Raw genomic sequence first — 17,188 nt, 5'->3', positions numbered from 1 at the left:
TTCTGAGAGCATTTTGAACTTTATGAACTTGACAGATTATCACAGATGAGCATATCTGAAGGAATGACAGTCTCTGCTGTTTCCATTTTAAATTTGTCCATTACAGTATAAAGAAGCTCCAACAGAATTTTGGAATGATATGAAGCTAACAACCTAACCTATAAATCATAGAATTGATGGTTGGTAGGCATTTTATTAGCATTCTATGAAACACTTCCATTATATGCCTTGGGCTTCTCAGCAGTTTGTCAACCATGGAATAAGATGATATATACTACCCTTCCCCAAACTGACATCTAGTTTTGATGTGAGTAGGATAGGAATGTCAGCTTTGTTTTGTATACCATATGCCCAGTATAACATAAGATCTCATTGTCCTCTTGTAGGCAATAGTATATTTGCGTTAGGAATATAGACATACCTCTTGTTATGAGCTTGTTGACTATGACACTTAATGTGTACTGTTGTGAAGTCAGGCCAATATTTCATTTTTATCCAAAGGAACAATATTTCCTTAAAACCATATTCCAGAGTATTGATTCTAATGCCCCTATATAGGACATGTATGATAAATTTTCTCATTTTTGTATATAAGCATATATTTGTGTGATTTCTTAAGATACATAGGGTAAATAAGTAACTATGTTTTAAAACCATTGTTTTTGGTTGCTTTCTCATGTCAAAAAATTTAAATAGAAAAGCACGCATGACATTTCTTATTTTAAGTATATACATGTATATATATGTGTATATATGCGTGTGTATATATATATATATATATATATATATATATATAGAGAGAGAGAGAGAGAGAGAGAGAGAGAGAGAATCCTAATTATCTTCCATTATCAGCCCTCCAAGGAATATTTTTCTTGAATTCAGGCTTGTACACATACCCCCTTGGCCAAAAACAAAACAAAATGAGAGAGAGAGAGAGAGAGAGATCACTAACAAATTGTAAACTTTTAAAGCAGGGACTTTTATGTATATATTTCATACTATCAACACAATAGGTATTTGACATTAAGTAAATATTTGTATAATATATGGCCTAGGAGTCTTGCTTGATACTTTATGGTTTCTAAATTATTACTATTTTCCAAGTATCTTAGGTGTTTGTGATTGTGACCCCCCCCCCCCCCCCCCCCGGCAGGTGTTATGATGCTACAACTTTTGGAAAAAGTGACTGAATTGGAAAATTGGACAGAGGGGAAAGGTCTCATTGTTCATGGAGCAAAAAATACTTTCTGCTCAGGATCTGATCTGAATGCTGTGAAAGCACTAGCAACTCCAGAGGCAAGTATCTATGAATTATATTCTAGGTTCTACATGTTAATCAGACAGCTATGGCTGAGATATTTATATTTTACTGACATGATTATTATGATGAAGGCTACTCTTTAATAGCTCTCCAAGAATCAGAGTTTTTGTTTTGCTTCTTAAAGATTAGGTTGCAATACTATGAAGTACTGGAGGAAAAAAAAATTAAAAAACGAATGATAGGAAGATTAGCAGTAACCAAAGTACATTATTAAATCCAGCAAGAATTTGAATTTTTTTAAGTTGAAGCCCCTTAGCATCTCTTGATAAGGAATTTTATATGAGGTATAATAAAAGTATCTCATGTAGCTTTGGTACCTAGTATGTGTCAACAAATAATCATTTAAAATTTTGCTTTGAATTATTACATCAATAGAAAAAGAATCCTAATTATCTTCCATTATCAGCCCTTCGAGGAATCTTTTTCTTGAATTCAGGCTTCTACACATACCCCCTTGGCCAAAAACAAAACAAAAAACAAAATGGGTGTGTGTGTGTGTGTGTGTGTGTGTGTGTGTGTGAGAGAGAGAGAGAGAGAGAGAGAGAGAGAGAGAGAGAGAGAGAGAGAAGGAGAATGAAAAGAAAAAGGGAAAAAATGTGTTTGTTGGTTGCCATTTCATTATCGGTGTGGGCTGTGTTTAGGTAACACTATGTCACCGGCACTGCACCACTCTCATATATCATCTCTGTTGGCATAAATATGTGAGAAAACAGTTCTTGGTAATTTTGATCGAATTGGAATTGAATGCTGGTTTCAACATTTTCTGACTGTTACTGGCAATCACTTTCTAAGTCTTATTTTCTTAATCTATAAATGAGAATTATGTATTTCACAGAACTATTATGAGAATTCAAGATAATTTAAGTGCCTATTAGCAGTGTATGTAAAGTGTAGCTATTATTTTAAAGGTCTTGATATAAATTAATATTACCCATGAAATGATTCCTAATTTGTAGCACCACTAGACTTAAATTTGTAATGCGTCCAAATGGTTAGAGCACTAAGTTGGATAATTGAATGTATGGATTCTTTTTTTTAATGTTTACATTGATTTTTTTAGAGAGAGAGAAAGGAGAGAGAGAGAAAAACATTGATTGGCTGCCTCCTGTACAACCCATACTGGGGATCCAGCCCACAACCTTGTTATGTGCCCTGCTCAGGAATCATACCAGGACCTCTCAGTCTATGGTACGACGCTCAATCCACACTTGAATGTATGGACTCTTGCCTGAGCTCTATTAATAATTAAATGTGACCTGCAAGTCATTTTATTATAATTTTTCATCTCTAGAATAATTGTACTCCTACGCACCTTACTTTGTTCACAAAAGACACTATAAAGGTTGAATGAGGTAATAGATTATTGGGGGTCTGATACAAGTCAGGTAGGTAAACATCCCTAAAATGGTGAGAGGCTGTTTCCATCTCTTTGGATCATATGGCCAGAATTTTTCTTCCTATGTATGTAAAAGTTAAAAGTGGAAACATGCTAATTGTTTTATGTGTGTGTGTGTGTGTGTGTGTGTGTGTGTGTATTGGGTCTGATGTAAGTTGTATAGGAAAACAATGTAGTTTTTATACAGACTTAAGATAAGGGATCACTTCAAAAACTTCATTCTTTCTAGTATGGACATTCTCCAAGTTATCTGCTCTCTTGAATGCCTGCAGTAGAGTAAGTTTGACTTTTGGTCAGCAGCTGAGAGTTAAGGTGGTGTGGCTCCAATACTAAAATAGCACTGGGGGTGTTCATCACTTGTAGTTATGCATATCTGCCACTCTCATTGAGAAAATCTGGAGTTGTGATGTTACTTTATAACGTGTATGCTTAGAATCCAGATCAGTACTTAAAATACCTTATTTTATTTAAAATATTTTCCTGGGTAGATGGAGTGATCCTTTCTTGTACTTTTATGAAATGTGCCTATTAATAGGAAATATGTAGCATAGAAATAAGCAATTTGAGTAAAATTCTCTTATGGATAATATTAAGAAATACAATAATATGTATAAAGTATGGGGTATATTGGTCACATGATTTTAAAATTAACAGGCACTAGAAACAGTGTATATAAAGTTCCTGATAAATATTTCTATTTATGTCTGAGAAATAATTGCAAATATGTGTGAAACTGAAATTTAAATAGCATGGGGACTTTTGAGGCTCATACATGTGTATAGTTGAAGCTGCACATAAATAAAATGCATCTGCCCCTCACAGCCAAGATATTCTGAGACTCTTAACATGGCTACACTATTAACAGCCTTTCTCTCAATGAGGCTTTTCTTTATCTAATACAGTTACTCTTTGTTGTTGGAGATATATCACTAGCATCGGCTTATTCGATGAATTTGCTTTTTGAGTATGGTGATTTTCACAATTGGATTACTTTCATTTCTAATTATAATAAAATACTTGAAAGTGATTATTGAGTGGAATTAAATTTTTTTCCTTTATTGATTTTACAGAGAGAGGAAGTGAGAGGGAGAGAGAGATAGAAACATCGATTTTTTGCTCAGATAGAGTGGGAGGGGGAGAGAGAGAAACATCGACGTGAAAGGGACACGTCGAGTGGCTGCCACCCGCACGACCAACCAGGGCCGGGGACAAACTGCAGCCGAGGTACATGCCCCTAGCGGGAACTGAACCCGGGTCTCTCTGGACCGCAGGCCAACGCTCTAACCGCTGAGCCAAACCGGCTAGGGCAAGTGGATTTTTTAAAAAAGATGATTATGTTGATGTTTTTGCCACTGGGTTTTTTTTTCAGTTTTAAAAAATATATATTTTATTAATGAAAATTAACAAATATAAACAAAAGTAGAGAGATTAATACAGTGAATCTCTCATGTACTCATTATACCATCAGCAACCATCAACATTTTATTATATTTATTTATGTTACACTTTTTTAATGTAGCTGGTCTCTTAAGAAATTGGTTTCATTTTGGTGTCCTTTGTTTAATGAGTAGGAAAAGAATTTCAGCTGTCCCTATTAGGCAATTAATCCTTGGTTGAGAAGGTCCAAGCAGAGAGAGGGATTAGCATAGCATGATTATTAACTTTGAAAAGTTGTGGGACAGAGAAAAGAATAAAATAGGAAAAAAATCTAATGTAAGTATTAACCCAATTATACAATTTGGATTTGATGTGACAGATGTTTTGTAGACCACGATGTCTTTTTTTTTCAGAAGGCAAAAATACTCAGTGTCCAGTTATAAGCTTCAAGATATGGGAAAATAAAAACCTGCTTACTTTGCATTGCATGGGTATAATGCCTCCAGGAAAAGTGTGACATTTTAGAAATCTTCATAAACTTAATCTAGCTTGAAAATACTATCCTCCTTTGTCCCCTGGCCTAACTTCTTACTTTTCTACCAGTTTGTTTGCTCCTTATTTCTCATTGCTTAAATTTCTACAGTGACCTCAGGGTTCTTGTCTGACTTCTTGTTTTCCTACTACTATTGAACAGTCCCATTTTAGACTTCTTAGTTTATATATATATATATACTATTATAATTTTTTTATAAGCCCTTTCAAAGTATTTTGAGGAAATAAATAAGTACATATAACAAGCACTTGGGGGAGATGGGGAAGAGGCTCATTTATGGTTCTAGGATAAGCTACTCTTACAAGTTGGGCATTTTCCCACTTAGGATAAATGTGGCTTAGAGGAAATAAGATGGTAATAGTTCCTTTGGCTCTTAGGCTGAGTGTTGTGCTTCCATTTCTGTTATACTAGGAAAATCTGAAAAAGTAGGGTTGGGTCTCAGGGTATCACCAGAAAGGATGAAAATATCACTACCTGCAGCTGCTGTACTAACCATTTTTTAGTATTTCCCAGCTTCCTGGTTTCATTTGTCAGAGCTGGTCTAGCTTTTCATTGGTTCCTTTCTTTTATTCTATCAAAAGTAGGGATTTGTCTCTCATTGACTTATTTTCTTCCTGCGGTCTAGGAAGAGGCCTTAGCCTTTAACCATTGTTTGTTCAATGGCTTTGGGGAACACATTTAATCAATTAACTCTTTCTTCTTCCTAGGTCATATTGGCTAGTATCTCTACTTTAGGGTGCATTTAAAGGCAAAGCATACTCATTATCTGATTGCTAGTGCTATTACTGATAGTAATAATAGATAACATTTTTTTTTTCTATTACTATACATCAGGCACTATTCCAAGTGCTTTTTTGTGTCATAACTCATTTAAATCATTACTATTGAGATAGGTACTACTATTAGCATCCCTTTACAGGTGAGCAGACAGAGGCATAGAGAAGTTAAGTATCTTGCCAAAAGTCATAATAGCTAGTAAGTAGTAGAGCCCAGATTCAAATGTAGGCAGTTTGGAGTCTGTGGCGTTAACCATGATTTCATACTGCTTTTAAAGACTTTTTTTTTATCCTCACTCGTGGACATTTTTTTTTTTTTTTTTTGCATTTATCTTCAGATAGAGCAGGAAGGAGAGAGGGGGGAAGAGAGAGAGAGAAATATCGACGTTAGACACATCGAGTGGTTGCCATCCACATGACCCTAACTGGGGCTGGGGACAAACTGCAACCGAGGTACGTGCCCTCAGCGGGAACTGAACTCAGGACTCTCTGGTCCACAGGCCGACACGCCAACCACTGAGCAAAACTGTTTAGGGCTGCTTTTAAAGATCTTTACTGTGACTTTTACTTTTGAATGAGAATTACAACAGTGCACAGGCTATTACATGCTTCACTTTCATTTCTACCGATTCTAGATACTTCCATCAGAATTTTAAGTACTCTACATCTAGTAATGGAAAATAGGTCTATTAAAATTACTTTGAGATAATTGAACAGGCTCTATTGGACAAGTTTTTAATACAATATAAATCAGTCCAGTTTTAAACCTCTAGCTCTTTGTGTTTGTATTAATTTTCTCATCACTTTATAATATAGACTGACCTTCCTGGAAAAGGATTTCAACTAGGAAATTTGTACCATGTTGGTTTTTACCATCCGTTGGCTGCATTTGTCTTATAAATCAACATAGTTATCCATCTAAAATAAATCTGATTCAGTGAACTTCAACAGGCACATATTACTGTATAGCAAAACATTGTCCCAGTCACTGAGGATGAAGAAGGCATTTTGTCAACCTAGAGGAACTTACTGTCTAGGCCTATCAAATGTGATCCCCCCCGCCCCCTTCTCCTTTATGAAACCTCCCCAATTATCCTAACCCAATTGAACAATTATTTCTTATATAGTAATATGCTCGGTTTGTTCAAGCACTTGTATACTATACCTTAATATGTTGCATTTCTTTATCTCATATTATATTTATTAAACTTATTATATTCCCTAATCCTTATCTTATATAGATAATGTGTCTAATGAATCCAAACATAGTGTATATAAGACAACCTATAAGTACTATAGTTATCGCAGAAACAAAGGAGAAAACTATTACTGTAGGATTTAGAAAATCTTGATGGAAAAATATTTGATCTGGGACTCCCTAAAACACCTAGAGGACAAGGACAGACTATTCCTTTGGAACAGTGGGAATGGTATGAACAAAGACACAGGAACAAGTGTAACTTATTAAAGGAATGGCAAGTAGTTTGTTGTGGCTGACGTTAGGATACTTGGATGAGCAGTATGTAGTCAATAAAGTTGATAAAATAGTTTGGGATCAGTCCTTCCCAAGGAATTTAGATTTTATTCTATTGGTGATATGAAATAAATCTTATTATAGGAAGGTTTATCAGGTAGTAGGATGCATATATATTACAGAGGAAAAATAAATACAGAGAAACCATTTAGGAAGCAAGGCTGTTGTAATAATCTGAGTACAAATAACACAAATCTGACCTAGTAGAACGACAGTGAAAAAAGGAAGAGATTATATTGGAAATATTTCAAAGGAAGAATTTGGGGGACATGCTTGGTAACTAATTGAGTATGGGAGAACTGAAATGGAAGAGTCAAAGAATACCGAAATTATGGCGCTTCCGCCAGGAAGACCTTTTCCTGTTAACTCAGAACTTGCTTACATTCATGTGATCTTTTACAAATTGTCTAGTTACAGTTTCATCTTTCCAACTGTCCTTTAAGTTGGGTAGAACAGGTATTTTTTTTTTTTAGGTTTTTATTCCTTCTGTATGGATGAGGAAACTGAAGTTTATAGTTATGACTTGTTCAAGTTCGTGTTACTAAGTGGTAATGCTAGGATTTAAACTTAGGTTTTTCACTCTTGATTGGTTTTGACATGCTGAATATGAAGGAACGTGAAATTTCTAGTGGGTTTTGGGACTCTACATGAAAACAATATTTGAAACAATGGGAATGGACCAGATTTCTCAAGAGGAAATTATAGAAAAAGAAGGGAAAGAGAATCATTTGTTGGATTTTTGGGATACATGGATGTAGAGGATTTAGCTGAATAAGAAGAGACAAAAAGAAAATGGGAAAAGAGCAATAAAAGAAATCAGAGAATGAGGAGTGGACAGTGTTACTAGAAATTGAGAGAATATCAAAATAAAGAAACTGGTCAAAGCACAATACCATTTTGTTATGGAGAGAGAGGAAGATGAGAATAAGGCAAAACTATTTAATTTAACAAATAGGAGATTATGCCTTGGCCGGTTTGACTCAGCACTTAGAGTCTCAGATCGCAGACCAGAAGGTCTGAGGTTCAATTCTGGTCAGGGGCACATAACTGGGTTGCAGGTTCAATGCACAGCCCCCACTGAGGTCGTGTGGGAGGCAACCAATCAGTGCATCTCTCTCACATCGCTGTTTCTCTCCCTCCCTTCCTTCCTCCCACTCTCACTAAAAAAATCAATGGAAAAATATCCTTGGGTAAAGATTAACAAAAAACAAACAAAATAAAAACAAATAGGAGATTATTAGAAACCTTTGAGGGGAGTCTTGAGAAAAGGTCAAAGATCAGATTATACTAGCCTGAAGAAAGTATAAGAGGACAAAAAAAAAAAAAAGAGGTAATGAGTTTAGACTACTATTAAGAAATTGTTTTTTAGCCCAGCCAGTGTGGCTCAGTGGATAAGCATTGTCCCATGCACTGAAAGGTCCCGGTTTGATTTTCAGTTAGGGCACATGCCCAGGTTGCTGGCTCCATCCCCAGTAGGGGGCATGCAGGAGGCAACCAATCAGTGTTTCTCACATAGATGTTTCTCTCTCTCTCTCTCTCTCTCTCAAAAAAATCAATAAAAACATATTTTTAAAAAAGAGAACTTGTTTTTTATATGTTTATATTCTTAGAGGACCAGAGTTTGGGAATATAGGTGGGTATATCTTATGTCTCTAACCTCCATATTACCCTGAGTAGAATTCTGGGGTATGTAATCCAACTCTCACGTCTCAGATTTTGCATTTCAGACAGCATCAAAAGGTTCTAAATGAAATCCTCATTAAAAAAAAAAAATTAGGTGTGTTTTGAGGCTTTATTACTTTCTAAATCCTGAAAATGGTTTTTTAAATGTCTTATACATTTGTATTATATCTTTTAAATATTTCTTATACATTTGCATTATATATTCGTGTTTATTTTTATTTAAAGTATGGAGTGGCCTTATGTATGTTCATGCAAAACACCTTAACAAGATTGATGAGGTAATGTATTTTTCTTTTTAAAATGATTTTTGAAAAAACAAAAATAGTTCATTATTCCATGTAGTACTACATCAATAAAAAGTAACAGCTGATTTTCAAATTGTATTTATTCTAATGGTGAACTATTTGTGCCATCTAGGATAGTCATTTAATTAAATCTTAGTTAAATATATAAAAGTATTTAAAAAATAGGAGACACGAGACAAAAGGAATTTAAGGTATAGCAGTTTTCCCTAAAGAGCTTATATTACTAGCTATATGTATTGAGGTATAGACATGGGAAAGTTAAATACTGATATTAGAGCAGAATAAAGACACTATCAAGAGATGACAGCCCTGGCCGGTTTGGCTCAGCGGTTAGAGCGCCCGCCTGTGGTCCGGAGAGACCCGGGTTCGGTTCCCGCTAAGGGCACGTACCTCGGTTGCAGTTTGTCCCCGGCCCTGGTTGGTCGTGCGGGTGGCAGCCACTCGATGTGTCCCTTTCACATCGATGTTTCTCACTCTCTCTCTTCCTCTCTCTCCCTCCCACTCTGTCTGTACAAAAAATGGAAAAATGTCCTCGGGTGAGGATAAAAAAAAAAAAAAAAGAGATGACATAAAGATTACCTAATCAAATTAGAAGAGTATATTGTGATGGGCTCTGATCCCTGAGGAGAGAAAAAGAACTATAGTTTTCTGAGGAAGAGGGATTCACTTTGCACCTAGGTGAAGGAGAAAACGGAGATAATTCTTCTTGGCCTATCACTATGCATTTGGGGTTACAAAGAATGACATGTTTGGGCTGATTAGCTTTCGACCTCTATATTTCAACTGCAAATAGCTTAAAAACTATAAAAATTAAGGAAATTCATATTTATTTAATATACTTACGAATTAGACATCACTGTGCTTTTGTTCTTTGTGAGAGTCTAGAAAGAATAATGAAATCATAACATTAATATTCTGAAATACTTCTTTCATTGTATTCATTCCTGTTCACCTCTGTCTCTATATTACATTTGACTTTTCTTAGATACATCTTTTTTTTCAAGTTTTTAAAAAATAATTCTTTTTAATTGGGAGAAGTGTGTTAAGAAATTTTCAGTTACTTAAAAGCTACAGCTATGCATTTCAGTTAGAACCTACAAAAAAAATCCATACTTTCAAAACATTTCAGACTTACCTTGTACTCCTGTCACAGTCTTGCACTACAAGGTGAGTCTTTGCAAACAGGAAAGGTGAAGAGATTTATTTTTACCACAGAACCATTCCTTTGTATAGGAATTGTCTATGGATCATTTCAGTGAGTAGCAACCTTTATAATAACACAGTTATGGACCTCCTTCTTCTGCACCACATTTTCTCCCTTTGAATATAGAGCCTTAACTTCTTCTATAACCTGATATCAATAAAAATGAACTAAGATAATATCACATTGAATTATTCCTGATTGCCAGTAAGTAGTTGAGAAGTGCCAGGAGCTTATATTATCCAAAAACATCCATTTATTTGGAATAAAGTTACAATCTGTCTATAGTTTTAAAATGATTCAGAGAGGTATTCTGATAAACTTATATGGCATTTAGGATGAATTAGTATATTTTTGGTATTACACTGTCTTGCTCTTTATGATGCATGTGCTATCCTTTGAGGTGTGTTTGTTATTATAAACATGATTCAGTAATCTACTTTCTGTTGCATCTTAAGTTTTTAAATAATATTTGTAGCTTAATATTGAAATTTAAAACGTTAACATCCATTTTCTTTTTCCTTCAATATACAGACTTCCTTTAATAAGTGTCGCACTGGTTCAAGGTTGGGCGTTGGGTGGAGGAGCAGAATTTATTACAGCATGTGATTTCAGGTAGGATGAAAATTGCATTCCTCCTTGCACAGATATAATTACCATATGCTCAAATTTATTTTTGCCTGAATATAAATATTTTATATAATCTTAAACAGGAAAATCAATTAGTGAATACTTTTTATGTTAATCATTAAAGTAGATAATTTTAGCCAATTTAGCATAATGACTCTACCGTTACTTTATTGCCATGCATTAAAAAGGCTAACAAAACAAAAGAACTTTAAATTAATCAAATCCATTTTAGCAAAATTCCTGGGGAGGAAAGCCAAGGAAATGTATGAAACTTTAAGATTCAAAAGAACAATACAAAGAAAAATACAGAACACACACACACACACACACACAAAAGAATAGAAAGAGAATACTGTAATTGTCCTCTTAACCAATAAAAATAAGTTTTCTTAACTGTACTGTGATTTATAGTAACTAGTCTGATTAGGAAATAAACTTATTTGGGACAGTAACCCTTCAATCCCTAGAATTCTTTTTAGTATTAAATAGTTATGCTTTATAGGAATGGGATCTTGTAGAACCTAATGCTTTCCATGGGCCCGAAACTGTATTCTCAGTTACCATTCCTAAGACCTACTAGCTTAACTATAAGGAGAATCAGGACACTGTTTTTGACCTATACAGATTTACACACTTGAGCTTCTTTAGAGTGTGAAAGGTGGTATATATAGCAGAATTGGAAGGAAAATGGAAAGAATAGTAAAGAGCTCGAGCACTGGAGATAGACTTAGTTCAATCCCAGTTTGTCACTTTTATTTATTTGACTTTAAGCATCCATACAGTAACAATGAGTGTACCCACATTTGATTACTTTCTCATTTCCCATCTTCCAAGGTGTCACAGGAAATTTTTAAACATTGCCAATAATAATTACACTACAAACATTCAGAATATACTTATAATTTTTTTACTTGTCAAAATAAGGGAATTTAATAGGATTTTATACATTGAGTCAGCTGTAAGTCTTCAAAATTTTAAGATTTAGGTTTTCCAGTTTTCTCTGTAGATTATTCTTTGCAGTAAATTACATTACAGGTGGTAGCAGGTAATCCTGTAAGGTCTGTCAGGAAGCAGTTTCTATCTTTGGATCTAATCGATTGGACATTTTCTTCATAAACTGGTTATATTAATTTTTAGATTACTAAGGAGTCTTGTGAAAGGTTACATATTTCTCTCATTATTAGGGTAAACTACCTATGTTCTTTTGTCACTAATGCATTTTTGGTCATATTAACTAATGCATATTAAGTGTATATCAGTACATAAACACACCCTAGCATGTGATATATAATGAATGGAGGTCAGAGTTTAATCACAACAGGTATTTTTACAAAGATTACTTCAGGATTTGTGAGAGTCGTAAAATATAATTCAGAAAAGCATACCTCTGCTTGTAAAGTGTGGCAAAGAAAAAAAACACATAATATAAAGGTAATGAAAGTCATTAGAAGCAAAGAATTCCACGTATAACTGTGCTTACATAGATAACTTTTGTTGTCATAAGCTCATCTCCATTATCCTGGCATCTAGAGCTTTAACTTTTATGTTCAGCTGATTCTAAATGAATTTATTCCTGACATAATCCTTTTTTGTATTGTAGGAATAGCTCTGAGCCAACATTTGTTTCAATTCCAGGATGTAATTTTGAACTGTGATATATTAAGTTTAGTTTGTGAACAGCTATTTTATAGGATTATGTTCAGTGCTAACAATATTCCTCTCTCTAACACTACTTGGCATTATTTCTGTGATTTCTATTCTGCTTTATTTTTGACATCACTTTTTATTTATTTTAACAAGGCAGTACCACTCTCAAATTTGGGGCTAGATTCAGATTCTTAGATTTATGCTTTCTTCCTTCCAATTTAAAAATTCTGTATTGAAAACTATTTTCATGGCTGTTTGCCTGTAAAAGAAATGTCTCATAACTGAGGAAGATTTACCCTTGTAGGAATTCACAGCTGTGAAGAGAAAGTTCTCTTTCCTCGTGGTTTAACAAATAGGCTTTCGCGAGAATTCTCTCCTGGAATATTTCTCCTGAGTAAAGGGTCAGAGACTAAGAGTGGGTTGTTCTTGGTGCTAATAGAACCAAACCACCTGCAGCTGAGCATTGGACACTTTGGAAAGCTAAACCAACTTGTGGTCTTTCTTGGTAATGAGTAGTTGAAAGCAGTAATTTAAAAAAATAAAAATAAAATTCAGACATGACCTTTGGTCCAAATTAAGATTTTAGTATAGTGAAAACTTCTCATTGAAGCATCCAGTCAAAACAAAACTCTAGGCAGCCTTCCCTAAACAGTATTACTTTATTTCATCTATTAATAGTGCACAAATATTTAACTGGCAAATGTGAAGCCTTTTGCTATACTCACTAATTTCTTTGTGTTAGTTCCCCTTTATGGTTCCACTTTGCTTATTAATCACCCTATTCATAAAAATCCCAGGATCTGGGGAAAATGAATTCCTGCTATGGGAAATCACTGCTCAGTCTCACCCAAGCTGCTGTCAGCTTTCTTCATGGTATCCCTGCCTCCATTCCAGTCTAGCTGACTATTGTGTGAGGTAAGAGCACACACATGAAGTTAACCTACCTGGGTTTCAGTTCTGGCTGTTACAGCTGCACATGAGACCTTGAGTGTGGTATTTACTTAGTTACCTCAGTTTCCCTGTGTAAAATAAAGGTATTACTGTACCTCATATGGTTGTACTGAGGATTAGTTGACATAAAGTTCCATAGACAAATGGTGTGTTATTGAAGACTAAATAAAGTCTTAATAAAGCAACCAGGGTAACCCATATGTCAGTCAGATACTATTCTCTTGGGTAACTTATAAATAGCTTCACACTTAAAAATAAAAATCTGAATGCCCGTCTAAGGCCTGTAAGCCTACCGATCTGATTTACACTCCCGTTACTCTGCTTACTCCATCCCAGCTACAGTAGCCTGCTCCCAGAGATACTAAGAAGTTCATTAAGTCTGCACTTGCAATCCCTCCTCCTGGAACACTTGCCCCCCAGATTTCTTCATCGCTTACTCATTAGGGTAGCTGTTCAAATATCCAGAGGCCTTTTCCATCTAAAATAGTGTACCCCCAACACACATATCCTCATTCTCCAGTCTCTTGTCCCATTTTTTCTTTATTTCTTTTTTTTTACTTTTGAGGAAGAGAAACTGATCAGTTGGCTCCCACATGCACCCCAATCAGGAATCAAATCCATAACCTGGGTTGTGCCCTGACTGGGAATCGAACCGGTCACCTTTTAGTGTACAGGAAGACGCTCTAACAGAGCCACACCGGCCAGGACCCATTTAATTTTTCTTCATAGCACTTCCCATCACTGACATTGTCATTCAGTGTCTTTCTCGGCCAGGTGTAAACTGGCATTGGCAGTGCTTAGTAAATGTTTACTGGGAGACTGGATAGATGCTGGGTTAAAAAACAATTTTTGTTTCCCTGAGAGCTATTGACCCCAACTATGCAATTTTCCCCCATGGTATGCACCTAGCATTTCCTACTCCCATGTTTTCACTTAACCTAGGTTTTCTCATTAGGCCTCCACTTATTTTAGAGATACGTTTTGGGCTTTTAGAAATAAACCTAAAAATTAGATTCTTATTTGCAAAGTAGAGGATAAGCAAGCATAACAAAAATGTTGACACTGTTTTCAAATGGAAGTGTTAAGTACTGTGTATAAGTTGAATTCTATACTAGCCACATATTTTTAGCATTGTTTTTAATATGACATATTAAGCCCTGGCCAGTTTGGCTCAGCGGTTAGAGCGTCGGCCTGCGGTCCAGAGAGACCCGGGTTTGGTTCCCGCCAAGGGCATGTACCTCGGTTGGTTTGTCCCCGGCCCTGGTTGGGTCGTGCGGATGGCAGCCACTCGATGTGTCCCTTTCACACCGATGTTTCTCTCTCTCTTCCTCTCTCCCTCCCACTCTATCTGAACAAAAAATGGAAAACATGTCCTCGGGTGAGGATAAAAAAAATATGACATATTAAAACATATTTAATATAACATCTATAAAGACCTATGGAGATTTCACATCAGATCATGAATGGGTAGTACTTTATGACTAAAGCATATATTCTTAATTACAATTAAGTTTTTTTCTTTTCTTTTCTCTTTTGCAGATTAATGACCAGAGAGAGTGAGATTCGATTTGTTCACAAGGAGATGGGTATAGTACCAAGCTGGGGCGGTGCTACCCGTCTGGCTGAAATAATCGGCAGTAGACCAGCTCTCAAAGTGTTAAGTGGGGCCCTCAAACTGGATTCAGAACAAGCTTTAAACCTAGGAATGGTTGATGAGGTCTTGCAGTCTTCAGATGGCACTGAATGTCTAGAAGAGGCACAAGAATGGCTAAAGCAGTTTGTCCAAGGGCCACCGGAAGTAATCAGAGCTTTGAAAAAATCTGTGTCTTCAGGCAAAGAGCTTTGTTTCCAGGAGGCATTACAGACCGAAAGAGATCTTGTAGGAACACTCTGGGGTGGACCCGCAAATTTAGAGGCTATTGCTAGGAAAGGAAAATTTCATAAATAGTTTTTAAATATGATGTATTACAACTCCAATGATTAATATATAGAAAAGTTAAATGATGTTAAACATGTCAGAATTACTTTGAAAGGTAGCACTAGTATTTGGGTTTGTTTTTAGTAATTTTTTGAATACCTAAACTCATTGGCATAGTTTTCAGTATACTGTAGCCCCCCCTTACTCTATGACCCCCAGTGGAGGCCTGAAACTGGGGATAGAACTGAACCCTCTGTATACTGTTTTCCCTTACTTACATACCTGTGCTAAAAGTGAATTTATAAATTAGGCACAGTGAGAGATTAACAGTAACTAATAATAATATACTGTAATCAAAGTTATGTGATTGTGGTCTCTTTTAAAAAATATGTTGTTGTACTATACTCACCTTTGCACTTCTGAGATGCATTTTATTGCCCTCTCTTTGTCAGCATCACTATTCTGGAACTTTGGGGCTATTATTAAGTAAAATAGAGAACTGCGATACTCTGCAAGTCTGGTAACTGAGTGGGCTGCTAAGTGATCAAAGGGCGGGTAGAGTGTACTGTGCAGATACAGTGGACAAAGAGATACAAGTCCTGAGCAGCACAGAGCAGGATTATGTGAGATTTCATCAGACTACTAAGAACAGTTTGCAATTTAAAATTTAGTTTATTTCTGGAATTTTCCATTTAATATTTTCAGACTGCAGTTCACTGGGTAACTGAAAACTTCAGAAATGAAAGCACAGTTCGGGGGGGCAACTACTGTATTTGGGTATTTACCAAGTAAATTGGGAACATTTGGCTAAAATATATAATACTTTAGGCTTAAGTTATTAACAATTCCCCAGTTCCCATAATGGTTTCTAGCCTATAACCTAAGACCAGTTTTTAAAAGGAAAAACTACACAAAACCTATTCCTGGTGTTATTTTTCTTAATTCTTTATTGTCTTACGTGGAAATAATTTACAAAAAAAAAATTTATGAAATTTGAAGTTAAAGAACAAAAGTGCAGACAAAAAAAGATATGTTCACTCTTTTCTTCTGCTCTAAGCAGCTGAAGTAAAGAAATCATGGGGAATGGCCCCTTTTTACAATAAAGATGCTCCCCAACCTCACCCACCACCCACTACAAATATGTGCCTTATTTATTTGATCTAATTAGTTTTCTATTTTAAATGATCTACTAAACAATGATAGCCACTATTTGGAGAGTCTACTGAACTGGCCATTCATTTGTGTGCCCTGAATTTATTGTAAAGTTTTTAACTTTACATCAAAACTGCCCAAGACCCTGGCCAGTTTGGCTCAGTGGTTAGAGCGTCGACCTGCGGACCAGAGTCCCAGGTTTGGTTCCTGCTAAGCAGGGCATGTACCTCGCTTGCAGTTTGTCCCCAGCCCCCATTGGGGTCATGTGGGTGGCAACCAATCGGTGTTTCTCTCTCTCTTCACCCCTCCCCCTCCAGTTCTATCTGAAGATAAATGCAAAAATGTCCTCAGGTGAGGGAAAAAACTGCCTTAGGCTTCAATGGGAAGCACTCTGTAACCTACATTTTCATTTGACATCTGATTTGTTTTTTTCCTGAAAAGTAGCTAGCCTTTCTTCTTTTATAACTTTAAAAACTAAATTTAATAAAACTACACAACTCAAACTCATGATTACACTAACGGACTTTAAAAAATATATTAAGTTAAAGAAGTCCCAGTTCTAACATATCACAAGAGGTAAATGATAATTTCAATGTAGTGACAGTTATTTGCCATTTATAAAATTCAATTCACATTTCAAAATATTAAAAATAACTGATATATGCTTCAACATGATCCTACTGTTTTGAGCTAGGAAAATGTAGTAAGACAAACTTACATTACTTTTTTGCAGAACCAAATTCT

The 17,188-nt window shown here is 35.5% G+C and overlaps 1 protein-coding gene across 5 annotated transcripts in view; it reads left to right on the top strand.

The window, feature by feature from the left end:
• The window catches only part of ECHDC1 (ethylmalonyl-CoA decarboxylase 1), a 28,393-nt gene extending 12,417 nt beyond the window's left edge, over positions 1-15,976 (top strand). For 2 of the 5 annotated variants that reach the window (XM_036249280.1, XM_036249276.1), the window contains exons 3-6: positions 1,154-1,296; positions 8,866-8,918; positions 10,681-10,761; positions 14,914-15,395. In XM_036249280.1, the coding sequence (XP_036105173.1) occupies positions 1,154-1,296; positions 8,866-8,918; positions 10,681-10,761; positions 14,914-15,322 (686 nt within the window). In that variant the 3' untranslated portion in view covers positions 15,323-15,395. Of the gene's footprint in view, positions 1-1,153; positions 1,297-8,865; positions 8,919-10,680; positions 10,762-14,913 lie in introns of all 5 variants that reach the window. The other 3 variants (XM_036249278.1, XM_036249279.1, XM_036249277.1) reach the window with 2 other exon arrangements.
• Positions 15,977-17,188: the final 1,212 nt, after the last annotated feature.

Source organism: Molossus molossus, unplaced genomic scaffold (genome assembly GCF_014108415.1).
Source record: "Molossus molossus isolate mMolMol1 unplaced genomic scaffold, mMolMol1.p scaffold_m16_p_8, whole genome shotgun sequence".
In the NCBI taxonomy this organism is placed as follows: Eukaryota; Metazoa; Chordata; class Mammalia; order Chiroptera; family Molossidae; genus Molossus; species Molossus molossus.
This window is presented reverse-complemented; position numbering and strand designations above follow the sequence as displayed.